Raw genomic sequence first — 22,396 nt, forward strand, 5'->3', positions numbered from 1 at the left:
CACGCCCAAGATGTAAAGATGGTGGGAGAAACCATTTGCGCCGCCAGAAATTCATACAGACAGTTTTTTTGTGTGGATAAAGGTGTCCAACAAGGCAGAACCCACATGTATCTTGAAAACTCTGTCTTTTAAAACTTCCTGAAGAAAACAGGGCAGGTGGCCAAGGAAGCCCCACATGTAAAGAGTATGGAAGATGCCCGTTCCCCAGCAGGTGTAGGCCTCCTCCAAACAAAAAAAAACATGCCCACTGTCTGGAATTTCCACAGAAAACCATTCTTGGCATAGGTGGACAAAGTCACTAGATGGTCAACTGCAGAACACCGTGCTCAATTTGCGAGACTCTAGCCACCATACCAGCCAGGCATAAATCATATGTTTCATCACCTTGCAAATGCAGCTGGTAAGAGAGATGGGGCGGTAGCTAGAAGGAGTAATATGAGGCTGATTGTTCTATGCTGTTCACATTTCTTCTTGTTGCTGGTCTTCAAAATGCATATCATGTGTTTCTGCTCAGAATCATTGGTATTTCTCTTTTCACGTCTGTGATGTTTATCATCTGAAATAACATCTCTAACTTCTTCTCTGAGTGACTTCAATAATTTTGTGAAGATGCAAGCAGATGCTGCAGATTTATGCACTCTCAGCTCTTTAATGCTCTCTTCATATTCTTTCCCTAACATTGGTAGAAGCAGCTCATTTTTGTCAATGTAATCCATTTCTTTAAAAACATTTTCATTAAAATCTTTACCATAATGCAGTTCCTCTCTATACCTCTTTCATTCTTTGTGTACTGCTTCGTCTTCTGGAAATACACTGCCCTCTTTGTCTTGTGTCTTAGTTTAAGGCTTAATTATCCTCAAAGAATTGACTCTTAATTTCTTGATATGCTCATTCTGTATTGCCTTTTATTTTGTTTTCGCCTACATATGTTTTGAAATCATACTTAGCCTCTCTACTAACAATATTTCAGTACTGTCTATATAGAGTCCGGCTAGTGACAGGAAAAGTTACATATGAAGGTCTATAAAAGTAACTACAGAACTTGGCTATTGCACCCATCTTCCCAACAGTTCTGGATGACTACATCCCAATCAATTGAATGGAGAAGTTACACCATAACTGGGAAGATGATATTACCAACCATAACATGTCTCAGTTCTTTGCCATGGATTACCAATTGTACAGGTACCCAGTGGATTATCACTTCTTTCACTCGATGCTGAAGATAGAGGACAGGATGGAATGTGCAGATTCTTCTGCTGTTTACCTGCACTAGATGCATAGTTGCTCTCTAAAGTACTGGAGGAAGTCACTTCGTGTGTCACATAATGTAGACAGGGACTGAAGGATGACTGGGATAAGTCATCAACCAAGCCTTTGTTGGAAGGGGATCTTTTTGTCCAAGAAATGAGAAACCATTTCCAGAGGTGGAAGAACCAACTGATGGTCAACGGCATAGGACATGGAAAGCAAGGTGAGACCCCTACATCAAAGATACACAGATAGCCCAAGCATCAGCAGTAAGCCATGTCAGTATCTATAGTAAAATTTTTTGGAGCTCAGCTAGTCTCCCAATCTGATCTACAGGCAGGAACTGCAAAAGATACAGACAATGTGAAGGAAAACAGTTCCAATTTTAAAACAACCACCTGGAATGTCAGAATAATGCAGCAAGCTAAGGAATCTAAAACTTTAAACTGAGTGACTGTAAATCAAAATCACTGACATACCCAAGATGAGACGGGTCCAATCACCAAACTTCTGGTCTGGAGAATACAGTCATTCACACCAGAGCCGAGCAACACAAACTGGTAGTGGGAGAAGTTGAAGCGGTGTCAAAAACACTGGTTCACATTTCAAGTGTGCAGTACGACTCTAGGATAACACTACTCAAACTTGAAGTTAAACCAGAGGGTGTTTTAGTAATACAAGTGTACATGACACAATGTCCAAAGAAGAGGATGCAGTAGTTACCAAAATGTATGAAGAATTCGGTACGTTGAGATAGATGAAAACCTGAATCTCTGAGGGGACTGGAATGAGAATGTGGGTGAAGTACCAGAAGAGGGGAAGTAGTGAAAGATGAGCCCATCAAAGAGGAGTCCACCTGATTGAATTCCACTTGAGGCACAAATCAATTGTTACAAATACACTTCCTTAACATCATAAGCTGAGAACACCTGGAAGGCCCCAGGAGATTTAAGGAGACACCAGGTTCATTACAATTCAGTGAAATAAAGTTTCAGAAACCCAGTTAACGACTGCAGGAGCTATCCAGCTGGAGACAGACAGTGGCTACAGCCTGGTCATGATGAAAAGTACACTCCGAGTCATAAGTCCAAAGAGAAAGAGAGTGAAAAAGAAATGACCAACAAAAAAAATCTGAAAACTGTAAGACTGACAAAGCATTATGCACATGAAACAGGCAACCTAGCTAAAAATTTCCAGCGTAGAGGAGTAAAAGAAGAATTGAAACAAATTAAATCTGATATATACAAAGCAGCAGAAAAAAAGAGTTAGGAAAACTAAACCAAAAACAAGAGGAGGTGGATAACAGCAGATGTCGTTTACCTTACTGAAAACAGAAGACTATGCAAAAATGCAGCTGAAGAACAAGGAAAACCTGAACACAGAAAAGTTAGGAACTTAATCAATAGAGAATCCAGGAAAGCAAACGAAAGCTTTCTTGAGGAAATGTGCAGAGAGGTAGCAAAAAATATTACAAATTGGTATATCCTACAGAATCGCAAACAATTTTTTTAACACCACAAGGGGAAAAAAAGGGGGGCGGGGTCAGGTACAGCAGAAAACAAATCGGGGGGAAAAGTGCTGTATGGTGAAGAAACTGAAAGAATACACTGAGGAATTGTACAGTAGAGCATCTTTGTCATAGGATGTAATAGGAAAATAGGAAGGCGATGAAGATGACAATGGAGATGATGACATTGTCAAGAAGAATTTAAGTAAGCTCATAAAGACCTAAACGAGAAGAAAGCAATGTACACTGATGATATTCCTGCACAACTAATCAAGAAGGCTGGCAACAGCACGAAAATGATGCTGCTGACACTGATCAGGTCCACCTAAAACACAAGAAATATACCAAGAGACTTCCTGGAATGTACCATACAGTGGCTAAGCTAATGGATTAATTGTGGGTAGGCTTTTCTTCCATCAGAAGATCCATGCACTGAGTCTTCTTGGTAGCAAAGTTATCAATCTTGTTATCTTTAAATTTCTAATCATTTTCCAGTTGTTTAACCAGGTGTTTTTTTTCCCTCTCTCTAAGGCAAATGTGCAGTGAGAACTTAACCCATCATTTATCAACAAAAATAATCAATTTTTGAAAATATAATTTAATTGGATAAATCAAAAATCAACTCCCCAAGTGGTGGCAGGAAAACACAAACTTAAAAAATATTAATTACAGTTTGCAACCCTTTGGAGCCAGTAGTTCTTTCTTCTGGCAGAAGGGTTGAAGGGGAAGGAAGAGGGATGAAGGAAAAGGAGTCTTGAGGTTTTGGAAAAACGTGTAGTTACGAAAAGCCACCCAGAACCCCAGGTCACGGGAGACTTACCAGATCTGAGGAGATGGGAAGTCTGATTGTTGGGGAAGGTGGAAGATAGGGTAAAATGAAAGACAGACATTTTCCAAAATGATTCTTATCTAGCAACTCTATAAACTTAATATCCTCAAGTTCCAAAACACGTTTCTATTTGCTGTATCACACTATCTAAGATCTCTCATGGTGAGATCTTATGTGTATGGAAGTCACGCTGACTTCCATTTATTTCACTGTGAAATCTGTTGTCACAGCTTTCAATACACGAGGTCACAGTTTATGATTTCATATGCTTTAACAAACTGATGTTGATTTTGATTTAAGAATTCCACATGCCAATATCATATGCAATTTTGTTTTTAAGAAGTGCATAGAGATGGACAACATATACAAATATTTCTTTGTAAAGGCAAAGCAGAAAATGAACCGAGTTTTATTAAGAATGCTAAGCAAGCCAGAAGCACTGCTGAATGACTCTGCATCCCTGTCTTTTTCATCTGTGGTGACATTTTGGAAAATGTTTTTCAGCTTGTGGTATTTAAGACATGTTGTCTGAACACATCAAGAACTGAAATTCTTGTGTGTATCACATGTTTGAGGCAATCTCAATCCTTTATTTTCTAGAGTTGTGCTCTCATTGAGGACTTGCTAAAAGACATGAATGGAATGCTAGAAGATTGCAAATGGAAAGCCTAACTGCTTTGATATTTTTAGAACAATGTAACAGCACTAGATAAAGTTTATGAGCATAACAGTGTGAAAATATAGCTCACAGACATTTTTGTTTAAGAAATTTTTGACACCTCCATGTTTATGTGGCATTACTGAGGCTCCATCATATGTTTGGCTCATTATTTTGTCATAAACTCCCCAATGGAAGTGCACGAAGTACAATTTCTGAAAAATCCTGAGCAGCGTTGTCACTAGAAGTATTGTGAAAGCCAAAGAATCTTTCAATTGAACCATCTTGTGTACAAAACCTGAGAATAATACTCATTTGTCACTTACAAGACATATCCAGGGTTTCATCTGCTTTTACTCCAACAAAGTCACATGACTGTAATTCTTCTCTAATGGGATCATTAATGATCTTGGTAACCAGTACAATTAATTCGTTTTAAATTGTGCTTGGTGTTCCTCTGAAACCAAACGTGTTCTGCAAGTGATCACAAATAAACTGTTCTTGTCTAGACAAAAGTTCCAATAGTTCAAGGTAATTCCCTTTGTTGCTGGAAATTTCATCTTCAGTGTCCTTTGAATACAAGCTCTTCCTTGCCCAAGAAACAAACAACATGAATAAGTTCTCGGTTACAAATCTATTTTGTTTCACAATTGCTTTATGTTTTATGGCTAGAAGTTTGGCTCTTTCAGAAACTGAAATGTTCAATTTGTCCATGACCCAACCACTGAAAACACTCTTGATCCTCAAGGTGCCTTCTTGAATTCTGGTTTTTTTCTGTCAAGATTTTTTGTCTCTCATACTCCAAAAGCCGACATCCATTCTTTTTCCAATCCCAGATCCATCAAACAAAACACATATGTAACAAAGCAATTTATTTGTCACAGAGCAACCTTAAAGCCAATGATACATTTTATACTAACAAAATTGAAAAGTTATGTTTTGTTTCTCCATCATCTATTTTAAAGTCTTGAAATTAGTTTGTAACGTAATTCGTGAAATAAAGATAAGTGTTCCCTTTGCTCAAGCCATAATATACTCAGTTAATTATATGCACTCATGAATTATACTACTAAAACAAGTTTTATTAAACCAGGACTCAACAGCACACAAAATAACACTCAATTTTGCAGTTGAGGCAAGCCTCACGGCCACGCCCTGTAACATACGGGACTGCTTGCTGCCCTGCCAGCTGCTGCATGGAAACAAGATGCTGTTTTTAGAAGCCTCCAGTGAAATGTTAACTTGGCCACCAGTAAAACAAGAGAATCTCTGGAGATTTGGAGCAACAAAAGGATGATAAAGAGGAGCTGGAGGGATTGAGTTACCATGAGGAGGGGCTGAGATGAGTATAGGAAATCAGATCTCTCTGGAGGCACATCCAAACAAGAGGAGAAAATTGTAGAACACATTCTAAGACACAATAACATCATTAGAACAATAGCAGAAAGAGTTACTGGGGGAAGGAATTGCCAGGGATGACTTAGAGGGTGATACATGCAACACATTACATGTGACATGCAACCCAATATCACAGCTGAACACTAAGGAAAAAGCAGTGTTGTCTCCTCTTTGTATCCCAAAAAACTCTTGGGCATCCTGAGTGGCAGTAACATCCACCCCTGAGCAAGGACTAGAATCTTGTTCCACATCTGATGCCATTACATCTTGCACAGCACAGATCCCAAATAACTGTATGGCACTCGTGAGGCTCACAAAAGCCATTCTCATGTTGAGTTGAACAAACTTATAAAATGCAAATAAACGTGAATCAGATAAGAAGCTACACACTGAATGCAACACGAGTTGCAACTGGATGGGCAATGATGACCCACCAGTCTCAATGCACAATCTGGCAATGGGACTCGTGCTGGTGGTGCAGACTGTATCCAGCCTAATGCCAAAATGATGAAAACTATCAGTGGCATTTTGATGTGTAGATTTTGCTGATACCCTTGCAACCTGTAATGAAACTGTATTGCACAAAGACTTAATAAAACTGGAGATGTCCAATAGCAGCTCCCAAGGCCTTTGAAGATAAGTCCTTGACTGGTGGAAGCCTGAAACTGATATGGTACATCCATTCCTCCAATCTCTTTATGATCACTTGCAGTTTCTGCTTGCTGTTGCAGGGTAGAAGAGGAACAAAAATTTCTTCATTGGCCATGAATAGAGACGACTGTACAGGTTTCCTGATCACAATAGTAACCTCCAGCAGGGTCACATTATCAATGGTGGTGTGACATCAGATGAATCCATACTGGATGTGACTACAGATTAGTCTGGATTTGAGTACCCAGACTAATGGTGATTTGCCATTCACTCCAAGGTCCTTCCTATTCAGCTAATAAGGACACTGCTATTGCAAGTAATAACATCCTTCACGTTTCAGAAGGGATGCAGGATCAGCCATTTTAATAAATTAGGAATGTGTCCCATATCCTAATTAAATTGAAGAGGGTGACAAAGATTTATTTCTCTTCCACTGTAAGGTACAGCAACGTGATGTTTGGAGAAAACTGTTACTCATTATGCTGTAGCAGGGCATCTTCCATCTAATCACGTTGGTGGTAGCCTTCCATTTAATGCAAATTTTGCGGAATGGTTTATAATGGTTCATGAAATTTAGAACTCTCACCACAACCTCTTCTTACTATCCTTTATTTAAACCTCAATACTCTACAGGCTGCAAGAATAACATTGGTTAGCCATGAACCACTGAAGAGCTGCATGTCAGCCATTGATTGCAGAGTAGGACTCTTCACTCCAATGAATATAGAGTCTTCATAGGTGCCTTAGGACTTTGGAATGCATGTTGATGTATCACATTCTAGCCCCTTCTGGATGCTGGATCAGTGTGGTAACACAGAGAAGAGGAGCAGGAGCAGTAGATTAATGTATAACATCCCATCAACAACGAGGTCATTTGAGACTGAGCACAAGCTCGGATTACGGAAGGAAATCGGCCATGCACTTTCAAAGGAACAATCCCGGCATTTGCCTGTAGCAATTAAGGAAATCACAGAAAACCTAAATCAGGATGGCCGGACGCGGGTTTGAACAGTCGTCCTCCCGAGTGCGCTAACCACTGAGCCACAGCGCTCGATGATAACACAGCCATTTAATGTTACAATGGCACTGATTGACTTGAAAACTGTATCCAGGTTGAGAAGTGTTCACTTCAGTGCATATCATTTGTCTTTTCCAACGGGCAATGGCAGTCATGGTAGGAGAGCGTATTGAGGGATCTGCATTGAAGAACAATCTGTTGGACAATGAACTGTAGCAGTGCTGAATTGCATGACCAGTCCCACATTCAGGAGAGAGATTTATTTTCTCCATATGAGGCTGCTAATTGCTCTATCCTAAGGGAATGTGGTTGAGAAGACAAATAACACATTTTTTGTGCATTAAAATAAAAAAATAGGTAAGTAAGTTGTGTGATGATATTTTTGAGGCTGCCCTCATCTAGAACGGGGCCATAAACAGGGATAAGGGCAAGGAAGTGGGAAGACAAGGAACTGGGAAGTGTGGAACAGGGAGATGGGTGGTATGTGGAGGGAGGGAGGGAGAAAGAGGTGGAGGGAAGGAGGGAGGGAGAAATAGGTGGAAGGGACGTTTCACTGATCACAAAATAACACAAAACAAGGACAGATTTGTTCTGTAAGATAAACAATCTTTTCTGGCAACACACTGGAATCAACAGACCAACAAAAGAAGTTAAAGTATCTAATTTTTGTACTTACAGCTTTGTTACTTTCCTCTATTGTTGTTAAAATTGCATTTTCTAAAGTATTCTTAAGGTATGTGTGTATATCTGGTTCTTCATCAATTTCTATTGGTTCAGCTGTTGTTTTGGAACTCAAAGTTTCAAGCTTTTGTGTTATTTTAGGCAAGTTCACACCCTTTGAACCCAACAGTAAGTGTCTGAAAACAAAACAGATTGAGTACAACACTTTGTATGAACAGCAAACTGCTATTAGGAAAGTGAAAGAAGAACAGAGATCTCTGAAAGATAGGACATTTCAAGATTCAAAAACTGTAATATAGATATATAGAAATTTCAGTGAAGACCCCTAATAAATTACAAGACAGAATTTCTAGACACTGCTTCTCTTCAGGATTTGTTGTTGTGGCCTAGAAGGATTGCAGTAACTAATTAAAACAGTAACCAGCCAAAAGTACGGCTTACAATGATTTATGTGAGTCACACCAAGCCTGGTTTCGGGTTTCTTACCATCCACCTTTGGACAATTGTTACTAGCTTCATTGTTTTCTTGCTGGGCCCTCGTTTCATATTCTTTATTGGTTTGCTGCACTAGGACAGACAGGAGTTCTTTGTCCACCATTTGGTAAAATTTACTATATATTTAGTTCTTTTGACCTCTATTAAAATATTTAAGAAAGACTTTTAAATTATTAAAACATGAAATGTGTGTGTTGAAATCACCCTGCGATTTTTATATTAATTTTAAAATCTACGCATTAGTGGACATGTGCTATGTGAGTGCTGTTCAATTCACTGGAAAACACTTTACATCACACCAGTCCCCATTTATTGGCAGCATACACAATAAACATTTACAAAGTGTGGTCCAGCTCCACATCAGTAACAAACAATATTTTCGAAGCTGTTACCATAGTAAAGATGTTAGATTATGGATGCTGTGACAGTGTATGGGTGACAATTAACATTTCTTGAATGCATGTTATATTCTCATTACCTGGCTAAGTAAGCTTAATGCTATTATGTTGAAAATTTACATTTTCAGAAACATGGCTGTAATATACATATACTGTGATTTGAAGTAATACCATCAGATAAATATGCATGATCACATGGTATTTTTACCTTGCTTTTATATCATTGTTAACACTTAAACAGATTCAAAATCAATAACCTGACAAACAACTTACGCCTGAATGTCCTGTGCTCCATTCTGTGCAACACGGGACCACAATTCTGTAGATGCATCCAAAACCTGCCGTAATGACCTATCCACTTTTGGCAGCTCTCCTGTGCCATCAACCTGAGCTGCCAGTTGCTCTGCCGCGTGGAGTAAATCATTGAAATCTGATTCTGACATGATGCTGAAAGCCAAAGAAGAAATTACATAACTAAACAATGTTCAAAACAGTTTTAACAATTTCACTGCGAAATAAACAATACTAAAACTGTAAAATATTTGTCACCTTTTACTGAAAAGAAGTGTGATAATACAAAAGAATGTTTTACTTTATTACAAAGAAGCAAGTGTACTACAGCTACGAATGTATACATCAACAGAAAAATATTAAATCTCATATTTAACACATAGCACTGAGATGGAAATAGGTATGATAATTTGACAAAATGACGATGGATTCTGGATCCACTCTCTAGGTGTTGGTCAAGAATTACTGAGAGAAAGAAGACTGTGGATGCAGGGCACTAAACATTATGGTCAATGAACCATACTCGTGGGGGAGGGGGACATGCAAGGCTGCTCCCACAAGCGGAGTAGATTATAAAGCCTTACAGTCTGCCTCCCCTCCCCAACACTTTTGGGATGAGGTCCGACAGTTCATAAAATTACCTAACTCTTGTAACATTGATGTCAGTGATGGCAAGGGTGGGGGGCAGATCTCCAGCCAAACTGAGGGCTCCCCGATGTTAGTGTATATGACATGTGTAGCCAAAATATGCTGAACTGAAAGTGGCGCACCACAAACTTCACAGAATGGTGATCCTCCTGACATAGGAGGAAACTGTATGTTAAAGGGGAACTCAGAACAGAAGAGAAATCTTGTACTGTGATGCCTGTGAATTCAGCCCTGTGCTGCCATAATGCCATATAACTCCACACTGTAATTGCAAGTTCTTCCTGAACGCACACTTTGAAATCCTATCAGGGAAAACAAATAACCAACTGAGGGCATTCTCTTGCCGGGATCCATCCACATAACCAACGAAAAAACTGCCATATGTACTTAAAATGGAAGAAACCAGAGCTGTAAAAACATACTCTAGAGCACAAGTTTTTTTTTTATTATTTATTTTTTGTACTGCATAGAGCTTAAAATCACTTTTGGCCTCTGAATATGACAAGGTGGCAATTTGGTATCCCTCAGTCAATCAGTGCCATGTATTCCGAACAGCTTGGTTGTGTGGGGCTGAATCCTAAACTAAAGCTCACAGCTGGGGTGGACTGCCGCACTAAATACCAAAGACTGAGACAACACTGAGATTTTCAGGTCCTTTCAAGCCACAAGGAGGCAATGCCAAATCCAGAGTAGGGGTTCACCAGTCCCTGCACACAGACTCTGAACTGGATGGTCTGAAATGTTGCAGCCAATATCTAAATGCTGTCATGGTGGAAAGCGCCTAACATCTTGTGGTAGGAAACACAGGCTGATCCATAAACCATGCTACTGTAATCTGTGATCAGACAAATGCCCCATAAAACTACAAGAGGTGGTACCTGTCAGCTCCCCTTGCCTTTCCGCTGAAGCTTTTCAAAATATTCAATTATTTGAAGCCCTTTTGTTTACAGGTCTTTCAGGTATGGGTGCCAGGTTAATTTCCAGCCAAGTAACAGACCCAAGAAATGCACAGTGTGCACAGTGCCCTTAAAATTAAAATATTGTCCCCTCACTGTGAGCTCTAGTGAGTTAAAACTTAGACAGGCATGGCTGAAATTGACACACACAGTCTTCTCTGGTGAGAATCTACATCTAGCTTTATTAGTCCAAACTTCCAACCTCTTGAGGGTCAGTTGCAGTTGCCATTGTAAGATCAGATGATAAGCATAAGATTACAAAGTCATCCACACACAAAAAGCATTTAACAGAGCTCCTGACTGTAGAGGTGCCACTGATAGCAATTGCAAGCAGTGTGACACTGTGTATACTGCCTTGGAGGACTCCACTCTCCTGGACACAGTAATCTAACAAGGCACCACCAACAAAATATCGAAAGCACTGGTCCTTGAAGAAGGTTTGGATAAGAAGTGGCAGACATCCTTATAGTCTCCATAGGTGAAGTTTGAGAAGGATGTTTTATTATCAAGTGGTATTATATGCTTTCGAAATGGTTTCGGTGTAAGAAGTAGTCCTGTAATGCCATCACCAGTAGAATTAAGTTGTCAAGGGCTGAACAGTAGTACCTGAAACCGCACTGAGTGTGGCGAAGTTGTCCTCGGGATTTGAGGTGCCAGTTGATCATGCGCTCTAGAGTCTTACCCATACAACTGGTATGGCCCACACTTCAGTAAATGTTAGGGTCAGTACAATCCTTAACTGGTATCCATATTGGAATTAAGATTGCCTCCTTCCAAATCATGGGGTACTGTCCATCAAACCAGATCTGGGTAAAACAAGACAGGAGCTTGCCTTTGGCTGCAGGGCGCAGATGATGGAGCACAGCATAATGAATACGCAAGTCTCAAAGCAGTGTCTCTGGCCACACACAGCCGACTGCAATTTCCACACGGATAATGGAAGATTGAACACCACCCCACTACATGAGTAGAGGGGATGGCTTCGTGGGCTTCTGATGGTGTGCAGTGGTGTGTGGATGAGATTCCAAATTCGTCGCAGACGGGTTCCAAATGATTTTGGGTTCAAGTGTAGCTTTTCATCCCCATAGGTACACTGACAAATGCATGTACTCTTACTTGAATCTGTGGTCTGGGATTGTGTGGAGGCATCACACTTATAGTCTGATTAAAATTACTTGATAGTTGGCACTTCACACGCTGAAGGAATCTTCCTCCAATCCGAGTGCTCAATGTCATGCCCAAATTGTTCACCATTGACAAACTTCCACAACAAATAGTCATTTCACTTCCAATTCCTGGTCTGGCTTTTTTTCTTCTTCTTGTGTTTGGGTCTCAAATCCTGGGTCCGCCATCACACATAAACACATCCCGAAAACACACACAAAATACTGGCATCGAAATAATGCACATTTCGTACATACCAATAGCCAAACACTACTGCATTCTTTAACACAAGATACAAAGCTGTCAAGCTCTTGACTTCACATATTCAATTATTGTCACCACATATTCAGCCATCACCATCATCATAAAAGAGATCAGCTTGTAGTGGTAAACATCATGTGACATAGCCTTAAAGTGAACTTTTTGAAAACAACAACAAATGATAGCTGCAATTCATTCTAGACATAAATAAGTGTAACAGTTTAATGCAAAGGGATTCTGTAGCACAGTGGTAAAGTTGCAGTTTGAGATGGAGAAGGTTGTGGGGTTTGAATCAAGTTGGGTGACAATATTTTTTTTTTATTTTTAAATCTTTATTAAAATGACTGATTATTGTTGTTGTTGTTGTTGTTGTTATTGTGGTCTTCAGTCCTGAGACTGGTTTGATGCAGCTCTCCATGCTACTCTATCTTGTGCAAGCTTCTTCATCTCCCAGTACCTACTGCAACCTACATCCTTCTGAATCTGCTTAGTGTATTCATCTCTTGGTCTCCCCCTATGATTTTTACCCTCCACGCTGCCCTCCAATACTAAATTGGTGGTCCCTTGATGCCTCAGAACATGTCCTACCAACCGATCCCTTCTTCTGGTCAAGTTGTGCCACAAACTTCTCTTCTCCCCAATCCTAGTCAATACTTCATCATTAGTTATGTGATCTACCCATCTAATCTTCAGCATTCTTCTGTAGCACCACATTTCAAAAACTTCTATTCTCTTCTTGTCCAAACTATTTACCGTCCATGTTTCACTTCCATACATGGCTACACTCCATACAAATACTTTCAGAAATAACTTCCTGACACTTAAATCTATACTCGATGTTAACAAATTTCTCTTCTTCAGAAACGCTTTCCTTGCCATTGCCAGTCTACATTTTATATCCTCTCTACTTCGTCCATCATCAGTTATTTTGCTCCCCAAATAGCAAAACTCCTTTACTACTTTAAGTCTCTCATTTCCTAATCTAATACCCTCAGCATCACCCGACTTAACTCGACTACATTCCATTATCCTCGTTTTGCTATTGTTGATGTTCATCTTATATCCTCCCTTCAAGACACCATCCATTCCGTTCAACTGCTCTTCCAAGTCCTTTGCTGTCTCTGACAGAATTACAATGTCATCGGCGAACCTCAAAGTTTTTATTTCTTCTCTATGGATTTTAATACCTACTCCAAATTTTTCTTTTGTTTCCTTTACTGCTTGCTCAATATAGAGATTGAATAACATTGGGGAGAGGCTACAACACTGTCTTACTCCCTTCCCAACCACTGCTTCCCTTTCATGTCCCTCAACTCTTATAACTGCCATCTGGTTTCTGTACAAGTTGTAAATAGCCTTTCGCTCCCTGTATTTTACCCCTGCCACCTTTAGAATTTGAAAGAGAGTATTCCAGTCAACATTGTCAAAAGCTTTCTCTAAGTCTACAAATGCTAGAAACGTAGGTTTGCCTTTCCTTAATCTTTCTTCTAAGATAAGTCGTAAGGTCAGTATTGCCTCACGTGTTCCAGTATTTCTACGGAATCCAAACTGATCTTCCCCGAGGTCGGCTTCTACTAGTTTTTCCATTCGTCTGTAAAGAATTCGTGTTAGTACTTTGCAATTGTGGCTTATTAAACTGATGGTTCGGTAATTTTCACATCTGTCAACACCTGCTTTCTTTGGGATTGGAATTATTATATTCTTCTTGAAGTCTGAGGGAATTTCGCCTGTTTGGTACATCTTGCTCACCAGATGGTAGAGTTTTGTCAGGACTGGCTCTCCCAAGGCCATCAGTAGTTCCAATGGAATGTTGTCTACTCCGGGGGCCTTGTTTCGACTCGGGTCTTTCAGTGCTCTGTCAAACTCTTCACGCAGTATCGTATCTCCCATTTCATCTTCATCTACATCCTCTTCCATTTCCATAATATTGTCCTCAAGTGCATCGCCCTTGTATAGACCCTCTATATACTCCTTCCACCTTTCTGCTTTCCCTTCTTTGCTTAGAACTGGGTTTCCATCTGAGCTCTTGATGTTCATACATGTGGTTCTCTTATCTCCAAAGGTCTCTTTAATTTTCCTGTAGGCAGTATCTATCTTACCCTTAGTGAGATAAGCCTCTACATCCTTACATTTGTCCTCTAGCCATCCCTGCTTAGCCATTTTGCACTTCCTGTCGATCTCATTTTTGAGACGTTTGTATTCCTTTTTGCCTGCTTCATTTACTGCATTTTTATATTTTCTCCTTTCATCAATTAAATTCAATATTTCTTCTGTTACCCAAGGATTTCTACTAACCCTCTTCTTTTTACCTACTTGATCGTCTGCTGCCTTCACTACTTCATCCCTCAGAGCTACCCATTCTTCTTCTACTGTATTTCTTTCCCCCATTCCTTTCAATTGTTCCCTTATGCTCGCCCTGAAACTCTGTACAACCTCTGGTTCTTTCAGTTTATCCAGGTCCCATCTCCTTAAATTCCCACCTTTTCGCAGTTTCTTCAATTTTAATTTACAGGTCATAACCAACATATTGTGGTCAGAGTCCACATCTGCCCCTGGAAATGTCTTACAATTTAAAACCTGGTTCCTAAATCTCTGTCTTACCATTATATAATCTATCTGATACCTTTTAGTATCTCCAGGGTTCTTCCATGTATACAACCTTCTATCATGATTCTTAAACCAAGTGTTAGCTATGATTAAGTTGTGCTCTGTGCAAAATTCTATCAGGTGGCTTCCTCTTTCATTTCTTAGCCCCAATCCATATTCACCTACTACGTTTCCTTCTCTCCCTTTTCCTACACTCGAATTCCAGTCACCCATGACTATTAAATTTTCGTCTCCCTTCACTATCTGAATAATTTCTTTTATTTCATCATACATTTCTTCGTCATCTGCAGAGCTAGTTGGCATATAAACTTGTACTACTGTAGTAGGCGTGGGCTTCGTGTTTATCTTGGCCACAATAATGTGTTCACTATGCTGTTTGTAGTAGCTTACCTGCACTCCTATTTTTTTAAATTCATTATTAAACCTACTCCTGCATTAACCCTATTTGATTTCGTGTTTATAACCCTGTATTCACCTGACTAAAAGTCTTGTTCCTCTTGCCACCGAACTTCACTAATTCCCACTATATCTAACTTTAACCTATCCATTTCCCTTTTTAAATTTTCTAACCTACCTGCCCGATTAAGGGATCTGACATTCCACGCTCCGATCCGTAGAACGCCAGTTTTCTTTCTCCTGATAACGACATCCTCTTGAGTAGTCCCCTCCCGGAGATCCGAATGGGGGACTATTTTACCTCCGGAATTTTTTACCCAAGAGGACGCCATCATCATTTAATCATACAGTAAAGCTGCATGCCCTCGGGAAAAATTACGGCTGTAGTTTCCCCTTGCTTTCAGCCGTTCGCAGTACCAGCACAGCAAGACCATTTTGGTTATTGTTACAAGGCCAGATCAGTCAATCATCCAGACTGTTGCCCTTGCAACTACTGAAAAGGCAGCTGCCCCTCTTCAGGAACCACACGTTTGTCTGGCCTCTCAACAGATACCCCTCCGTTGTGGTTGTACCTACGGTACGGCTATCTGTATCGCTGAGGCACGCAAGCCTCCCCACCAACGCCAAGGTCCATGGCTCATGGGGGGGGACTGATTATTATTATTATTATTATTATTATTATTTTCAATTAATTCATTTTAATATAATGTTTTTATTTTTAATCTTTATCGCATTATTTTCATCATCATATTCGCTTTCTTATTTGCCCTTAGTTTTCTTCCTATTATTCTTCATCCGTGTGGGATCTGCCTGTGGCACCTGTTTACCTGTATGTGAGTCCCAACCAGGACTGCTCACAACTCAGTATCGCATCAGCTCACGTAGCAAACGTGCGGTGTTACAGTTCACTTTTAGTGCTGGAATTTTTTTTTGTCTAGAGTTTGCTTGCACAGGTCAGCTTTAATCACATCATGCAAAGCGAGTGTGATTAATAGTACTGCTACAGGTTGCTGACTGCTGTTTTCTCACACACATTGCACTTCTCAGACACATTGCACATCAAGAGGCTGTGATTACATTAGGACACGAGTGTAAATTCTGGGCTACAAAATGCGTTGGCTGCCACAGTTCAGTCGTTGGTCATTTAAAGTCAGTTGTGGACAAAGCACCTCACATTCCTGCCATACCTTTTGGCAGCAGCTTCCGAAATTGCTCAGCATTACATGAACAGCATTGCAGCACTTGTGAAGTTATCTGCCATATTTGTGTGTCACCTTTAACTGAGTGGTATCTGATGTGGCAACACTGCAGCACCAGGTGGCAGATGTCAACTATGAAGTACTTTTAAACAGACTATAGTGACGGGCTTCTTAAGGGCCAATGCAAAAGAAGTAGCAAACAAAGGAGGTTGCATAGCTTTGTAAGCATTTTTAGCTTCAACATAGGGCATGGATCTCTTACCTTTCAGTTCATGAATTTTCCTTTTGTCATCATAAACCTCACACTTCCCGTTCCATACTGGGCGATTCCCAGAGCAATTTATACATTTCAGAGGAAGTGTACAATAATCATTTGATTCATGAGCTGAGCCTTCACAATTTCAACACAAAGCCTTCCATTATATTCCATAGTGGTATAACCAAATCATTGACATTTGAAGCATTGTACTGGGTTAGGGACAAATGGTCGAACCTCAAGATGGATACGGCTTGCAAGAATATGTTCAGTTACTTACAAAGTGTTGAACACTAGAATAAATGTTGCAGTTTTTCCAGTGTGCCATTAACTCTCCTCCTAAATTTCTGCTCTTCATTGACATCCATATTTTTCTATTCTTCGCATGTTTCATCAAGGTCCATTTCCATTACATCAGAGCAGGTAACCACACCTTTACAGATGTTATGGGTGTTAGGCACTTTAGTCACAACAAAGTAACTGCATAATGTCTTGCATCCCAGAAGCTCAGATAATTGGTTTGACATTGCAGTTTTGACTAAAAGTGTTACATTACATTGTCGTTTAACACTTTTTAAGGACACGGCAGTACCATCCAATGCCTTTTCAATGAAGGTGTTATGACAGACTAGTGCCCTGTTGTTATAATTATGAAACTACTACGATGGACAGGCCAACCTAGCTCTCCGTTAGATGGGTAAAGGTAATACCGGCAAGTACTCTGGTCCCTGGCAAGAGTAAATGTGAACTGAGGTCATTCCATAAGGCTCCTACAATCCACTATTGAAACAAATGTCGATCCAGACAGAGCCCCGCATGCCTGAGCAAGCCTTAAAGAACTGTGAGAGGGAGGGGGCAGCAGGTGCCGCAGAGTTGCCTACTACAGACTTCTGAACAGCCATTCACCTATCAGCTTGTAGCACATCTTGAGGTTGAGTATTCTTTTACATAGTTGTGTACCTTCCTCACGGTCCAAGCAATGAAGCCCAGGGGCCTCATTTTCCAAAAACTGCTGTGCTTAACAGTAGACTCTCATGTAAACACACAATTTATGGTACAAGAGGTATGCTGATGACACTAGCCAGTCCCCGGCTCATGAAACCCAGTTTTACCTTACCCATACCCAAAAATTGCTGGCAGAGTTCCCTGCAAAAGACACAGCCATCCCCTTCATAAGTTGGCAGACAAATTTTGTCAGGCTTCTCCACTGAGGGCTGTCAGCAGACCTGAATGAACCTACCAGTAGCTCTGCTACCGCTGGCACAGCCCTCAGTGTCATCGACACACTCAACCCCCTACCACCTGACACTAAAAGTGCCTACTATAGAAGAAACTTGTAATTTACTACATATCATTCATTATCTCGTTAATTCTGTATTTGCTGCCATCTCACTGCTACATTTTTGCCAAAGCCGTGCATGTGAGACTGGTGTGAGTGAGAGGACAATGTTAGACTAGTTTTCATTTTGTAGGGAAGTTTGTTCCGAATATATTAAGTACAGGAGTGAGTTGAGTGGGCCTGGGGTGGTGGTTGAGGTTGACGAGTTGCAGTCTGGGAAGAGGAAATACGGGAGGGGTAAGTCTCCAGTTGGTTTATGGGTGTGGGGGGCCGTTGTTTCTGGGGGGGGGGTTTTATTCAGAGTGTGTTTTCAGGGTTTTGGAGGAGCGTACGAAGAGGGAATTGGTGGGGTTAGTTGAGGAGTATATAGAGGAGGGGAGTACAGTAGTTCCTGATGCTTTTTTTCCTTATAGGGGGGTGGGCCAGAGGGGTTATGATCATTTAGTTGTCAACCATAGTTTATAATTCAAGAATTACAAGATTGGAGATTGCACTAATACAATAGAGGTGTTTTGGGGGGCGGGCCATTTAAGTCAGTTATTGGGAGGGGGAAGAGCGCACTTCTAACCTTCAATCTCATTTGGATGAGTATTGCCAGTGGGCGAGCTCCCCTGAGAACTATTGCATTTTTCGCCTTTTTTTTTTTTTTTTTTTTTTTTTTTTTTTTTTTTTTTTTTTTTTTTTTTTTTTGTGGGATATTAGTAAAATGTATAGGCCGAGGGTGGTAAGTTACGGTTGTTTTGTGAGGGTGGGAGGCTGCGGCTCGGGCGGGGGCCGGTGGTTGTTCTATGATTGATTATGTTGCGAAGGATCTGATTTGTTGCAGTTGTTTTTGAGTTGTAGTGTGTGATCAAGTTTCATTTACTTTTTGTTGTTTTGTGTGTGTGTGTGTGTGTGTGTGTGTGTGTGTGTGTGTGTGTGTGTGTGTGTGTGGTGGATGACCTAGTGCGTAGCACCGAACTTTTTTGTGGTAAGTAGTCGTTTTTTTGGGTGTATTGTTTGCGTGTTATGATGTTTGGTGGGGTTTTTATGTGTTGTTGGGTCGGTGTTATTTACTGCATTTGTTGGTGGTTGACATTCTGGTATTGGCACTTGTGGTTGATTTCTGTATCTTAGGGGACGTACTCAATTTCAATGTTTTTGGTATCGTCAGTTTTATTTGAGCCATACAGTTCATGGGAAGTGTTCGATTTCAATTTTTGTCATAGAAGTGTGTGTTTTGGTATTGTGAGCTGCTTTTGGCCTCTATATGTCAAGGGAAGTGTTTGATTCCAATTTTTGTTGGTTTTGTGGTAGCAATAGTTGTGGAGATATCGTTATTTTTGGAGTTGTCGGTTTTTCTTTTGTGGTACTGACAATTGTGGTTGAGCTTTGTAGGTGAAGGGAAGTGACCAATTCCTGAGGATATTGTGAGTGTAGCGGAATTTGGGAATTTTGTGTTGTCATTTTGTCGTCATTTTGTTTGGTTTGGGATTGTTGTTTGTGTTTGTATGTGTTTATATTTAGTTTATCCCCACCCAAAAACATCCAAATTCCTGCGCTGGTCCCATTAGTTTAGTTATATTTTTGGAGAAAGATGTGTTTGTTGTTTTTTAATGTATTTTAGTGTTTGTTGTTGTGTTTACCCAATAATGTCATAGGCACCATATTTGAAATAATGTCAGTGGTCGTTTCCGCCACACTGGTGACATCACTGGTCAAACAGATGGGTGGAATTTTCTCATATTGATGACTTTCATTGAGATGAAGTATTTTACAGGGGATATTTATGGAGCAGCTCAGCCTCTTACTTTATGATATCCGAAAGGCCAAGAATAATAGTGTTCCAGTGAATCAATTGCCAATAACTGGTAATAGATACACCGTATTAACAAATATATTAAAACTTATTTTATATGTTTGTTTATATGTAACACGAAATGTACATATAAAATTTAACATGTGAGCTACGTCTTTCAATTCCAAGTGACGCAGCACAATGACAATACTTGACAGTATGTATATGATACTGAGAGGTTAGATTTGATCAACTCTGTTATAAAGCACAAAGTATCAAATAATTTTAGTCAGATTAGTTAGTCACAGATACCAAAATCACACAGGTTGTAGCATTGGAGAATAGTAATCTATGGGATTATCCCATATTGGGATATGATTAGACTAGATGTTAATTCTAAAATGCTATGGACAGTTGCACTGATTGCAGTTCTTTAAAAAAAAAAATTAAAAAAAAAATAAAAAAACCCTCTTTAGTAGAATATATTCTCTCTCTGACAAGCCCCATTTGCTAATTTCTTTGGGTTTCCCACACCATACTCAACAGAATGTAACACCATTTATGAACTTTTTTAACAGTAAAAAAGAAATTTCTAAAATGAAGTTACAGTGTACTGCACGATGGATGGTGGGAGGTGGCTGACCATTTTTGTATTACATATTGAGAGTGTACAGAAAATCTGATATAGCGAAAAACCGACCTGTAGTGAAGCCCCAGCCCGAGGTTAGGTTGGACTGTGGTAATTTGATTGTGAGTTGACGAAGCCAAGAAATCTCAACACAAAAATTGGTTGATCTGTCATGTTTACTTCCAACAATTCAATGCAGTTACTGACTGCAGCGAGCAATAAAAGACACAGGGAAACCATAACTACACTTTTGCCGAATCTTAGATCTTGTGGACATTTTATCTGTAACACAAATCTCCTAAACTGTTGAGAAACCACAAGAGAAACCACACCAAATGACTGCATTCATTCACTATCTTTTGGTTATTTTCAACACACCCATGCACACCGAGACCACATACAACTAACCTCACCCTAAATGTGAACTAACCAAAGCATGTTCCTAATATGACCCCAATTAGTTTAGTTCATAATGCTACGCAATCTTAAACAGAGATGCAAGATGACTGTACCTCCTGTACATGCAACTGCTGGTACCCATTATATAAACAAACAGTTTACAATATGTTATAATGTCTCAAGATTAGATGGTGTTATACTACAGTATTTACACAGTACCTATGTGTTCTATGTCATACTCCTTATAGTACCTGTAATTATAGAGGCTGAGTATAACACTCCACGTAGGCATTGTAATTACTTTGTCAACCAAAAGAACACTTTAAAGATACCAGTAAAATAGAAACCATAGATGACGAAAAATATACCTACAGCCTTAAAAACCATTGCTTTGTGCTAACAGATGACATTGACAGGTAGCCTCCCTAGCTGCTGCAGAGGTCATGAAATGAAATTATAAGATTGCTCTCTGTGATTTTTAAACATTAGTAGTTTACCACATAAAAATTAAGCTTCCTTGAGAATTTAAATAGGCCTATACAAAGCTCTTAGGGAAGGTCGTGGCAGTATTTTTCTGAGTTATCAAGGCATTGGTATCATGTTTACCTGCTATATTCTTTGATGCTTCCTGCATGACACTACATCCATTTTAAAGATATGACAAGCGCTAAAACAGATCTCCTAAACGTGTTAAGTGAGCTGTACGTGACTAATTTTAAGCTAGTTCTCATTGTGGTAAACTAACAAAGGTGTGAATAACGCATTTTGGGTTCAAAATAGGGTATACTTATTTACAGTAATGAATATTACTTCACCAATTACAGACTGTATCAACCAATGGGCTATATTTAAGAATTTTAGTTTCTAATACTTTCTTTTTTTTATTTCTACCTACCTTATTGTTGTACTCGCTGGTGACTTCTGTACCAAAGGCTTCTTTACTTGAACAAATATAAATATTTATTCAACAAGTGTTCCAATCTACAAGTAGTTCACTTCAATAACATATCAAGGAATTAATGTTCACCTCTAACAGACACAAGTAGTTTTGGCCAGTAGTTTCCTGTTGGTGTATAGAATCTGTGAATCAGGAACACCGGCAATTTCAGTTAGGCCTACTGCGAATAATGTCTGATTTCAAAACTGAAAACTCAATTAGAAAAAGTATTGCAGGCAGCAAACGAACGTGTTCCTTGGCACTTTGATACTCTTAAAACATTAAACGCCGAAGTGGTTTAACAAACATTGAACTTTGGAATAAAAATATTTATATATACGTATACACACACTTTACAACTCTTGTCCAGCTTCAAGCACAATCAAATAATGGAACACATTCTAAATTCAAACAAGTACTGCTACTCGCTCTTCCCGGCAAACATTGAAGTCGAGTATTTATATCTCTGGATTTGTTGTTTGGCATAGATTATATTTCTATCGACTCTACGCGCCACTCAACAGAATCGTGATTTCTTGCAACTTTTTGAGATAATTATTTCTAACAAATGTTAGTTGTAATGGATCATAGCTTACGAACAGTATAACGACCTGCTATTAAAAACTGCATTTATTTAGACATATAACTTGAA

At 39.6% G+C, this 22,396-nt stretch overlaps 1 protein-coding gene across 4 annotated transcripts in view; it reads right to left on the reverse strand.

The window, feature by feature from the left end:
* The window catches only part of LOC124594915 (nuclear pore complex protein Nup93-like), a 195,837-nt gene extending 173,651 nt beyond the window's left edge, over positions 1–22,186 (reverse strand). Inside the window, exons 1-4 of one of the 4 annotated variants that reach the window (XM_047133397.1) lie at positions 21,835–22,186; positions 21,703–21,743; positions 9,160–9,333; positions 7,989–8,169 (exon numbers count right to left, since the gene is read on the reverse strand). In XM_047133397.1, the coding sequence (XP_046989353.1) occupies positions 7,989–8,169; positions 9,160–9,329 (351 nt within the window). In that variant the 5' untranslated portion in view covers positions 9,330–9,333; positions 21,703–21,743; positions 21,835–22,186. Of the gene's footprint in view, positions 1–7,988; positions 8,170–9,159; positions 9,334–21,702 lie in introns of all 4 variants that reach the window. The other 3 variants (XM_047133398.1, XM_047133395.1, XM_047133399.1) reach the window with 3 other exon arrangements.
* Positions 22,187–22,396: the final 210 nt, after the last annotated feature.

The sequence above is a fragment of the Schistocerca americana genome, chromosome 2 (genome assembly GCF_021461395.2).
Source record: "Schistocerca americana isolate TAMUIC-IGC-003095 chromosome 2, iqSchAmer2.1, whole genome shotgun sequence".
NCBI lineage: Eukaryota > Metazoa > Arthropoda > Insecta > Orthoptera > Acrididae > Schistocerca > Schistocerca americana.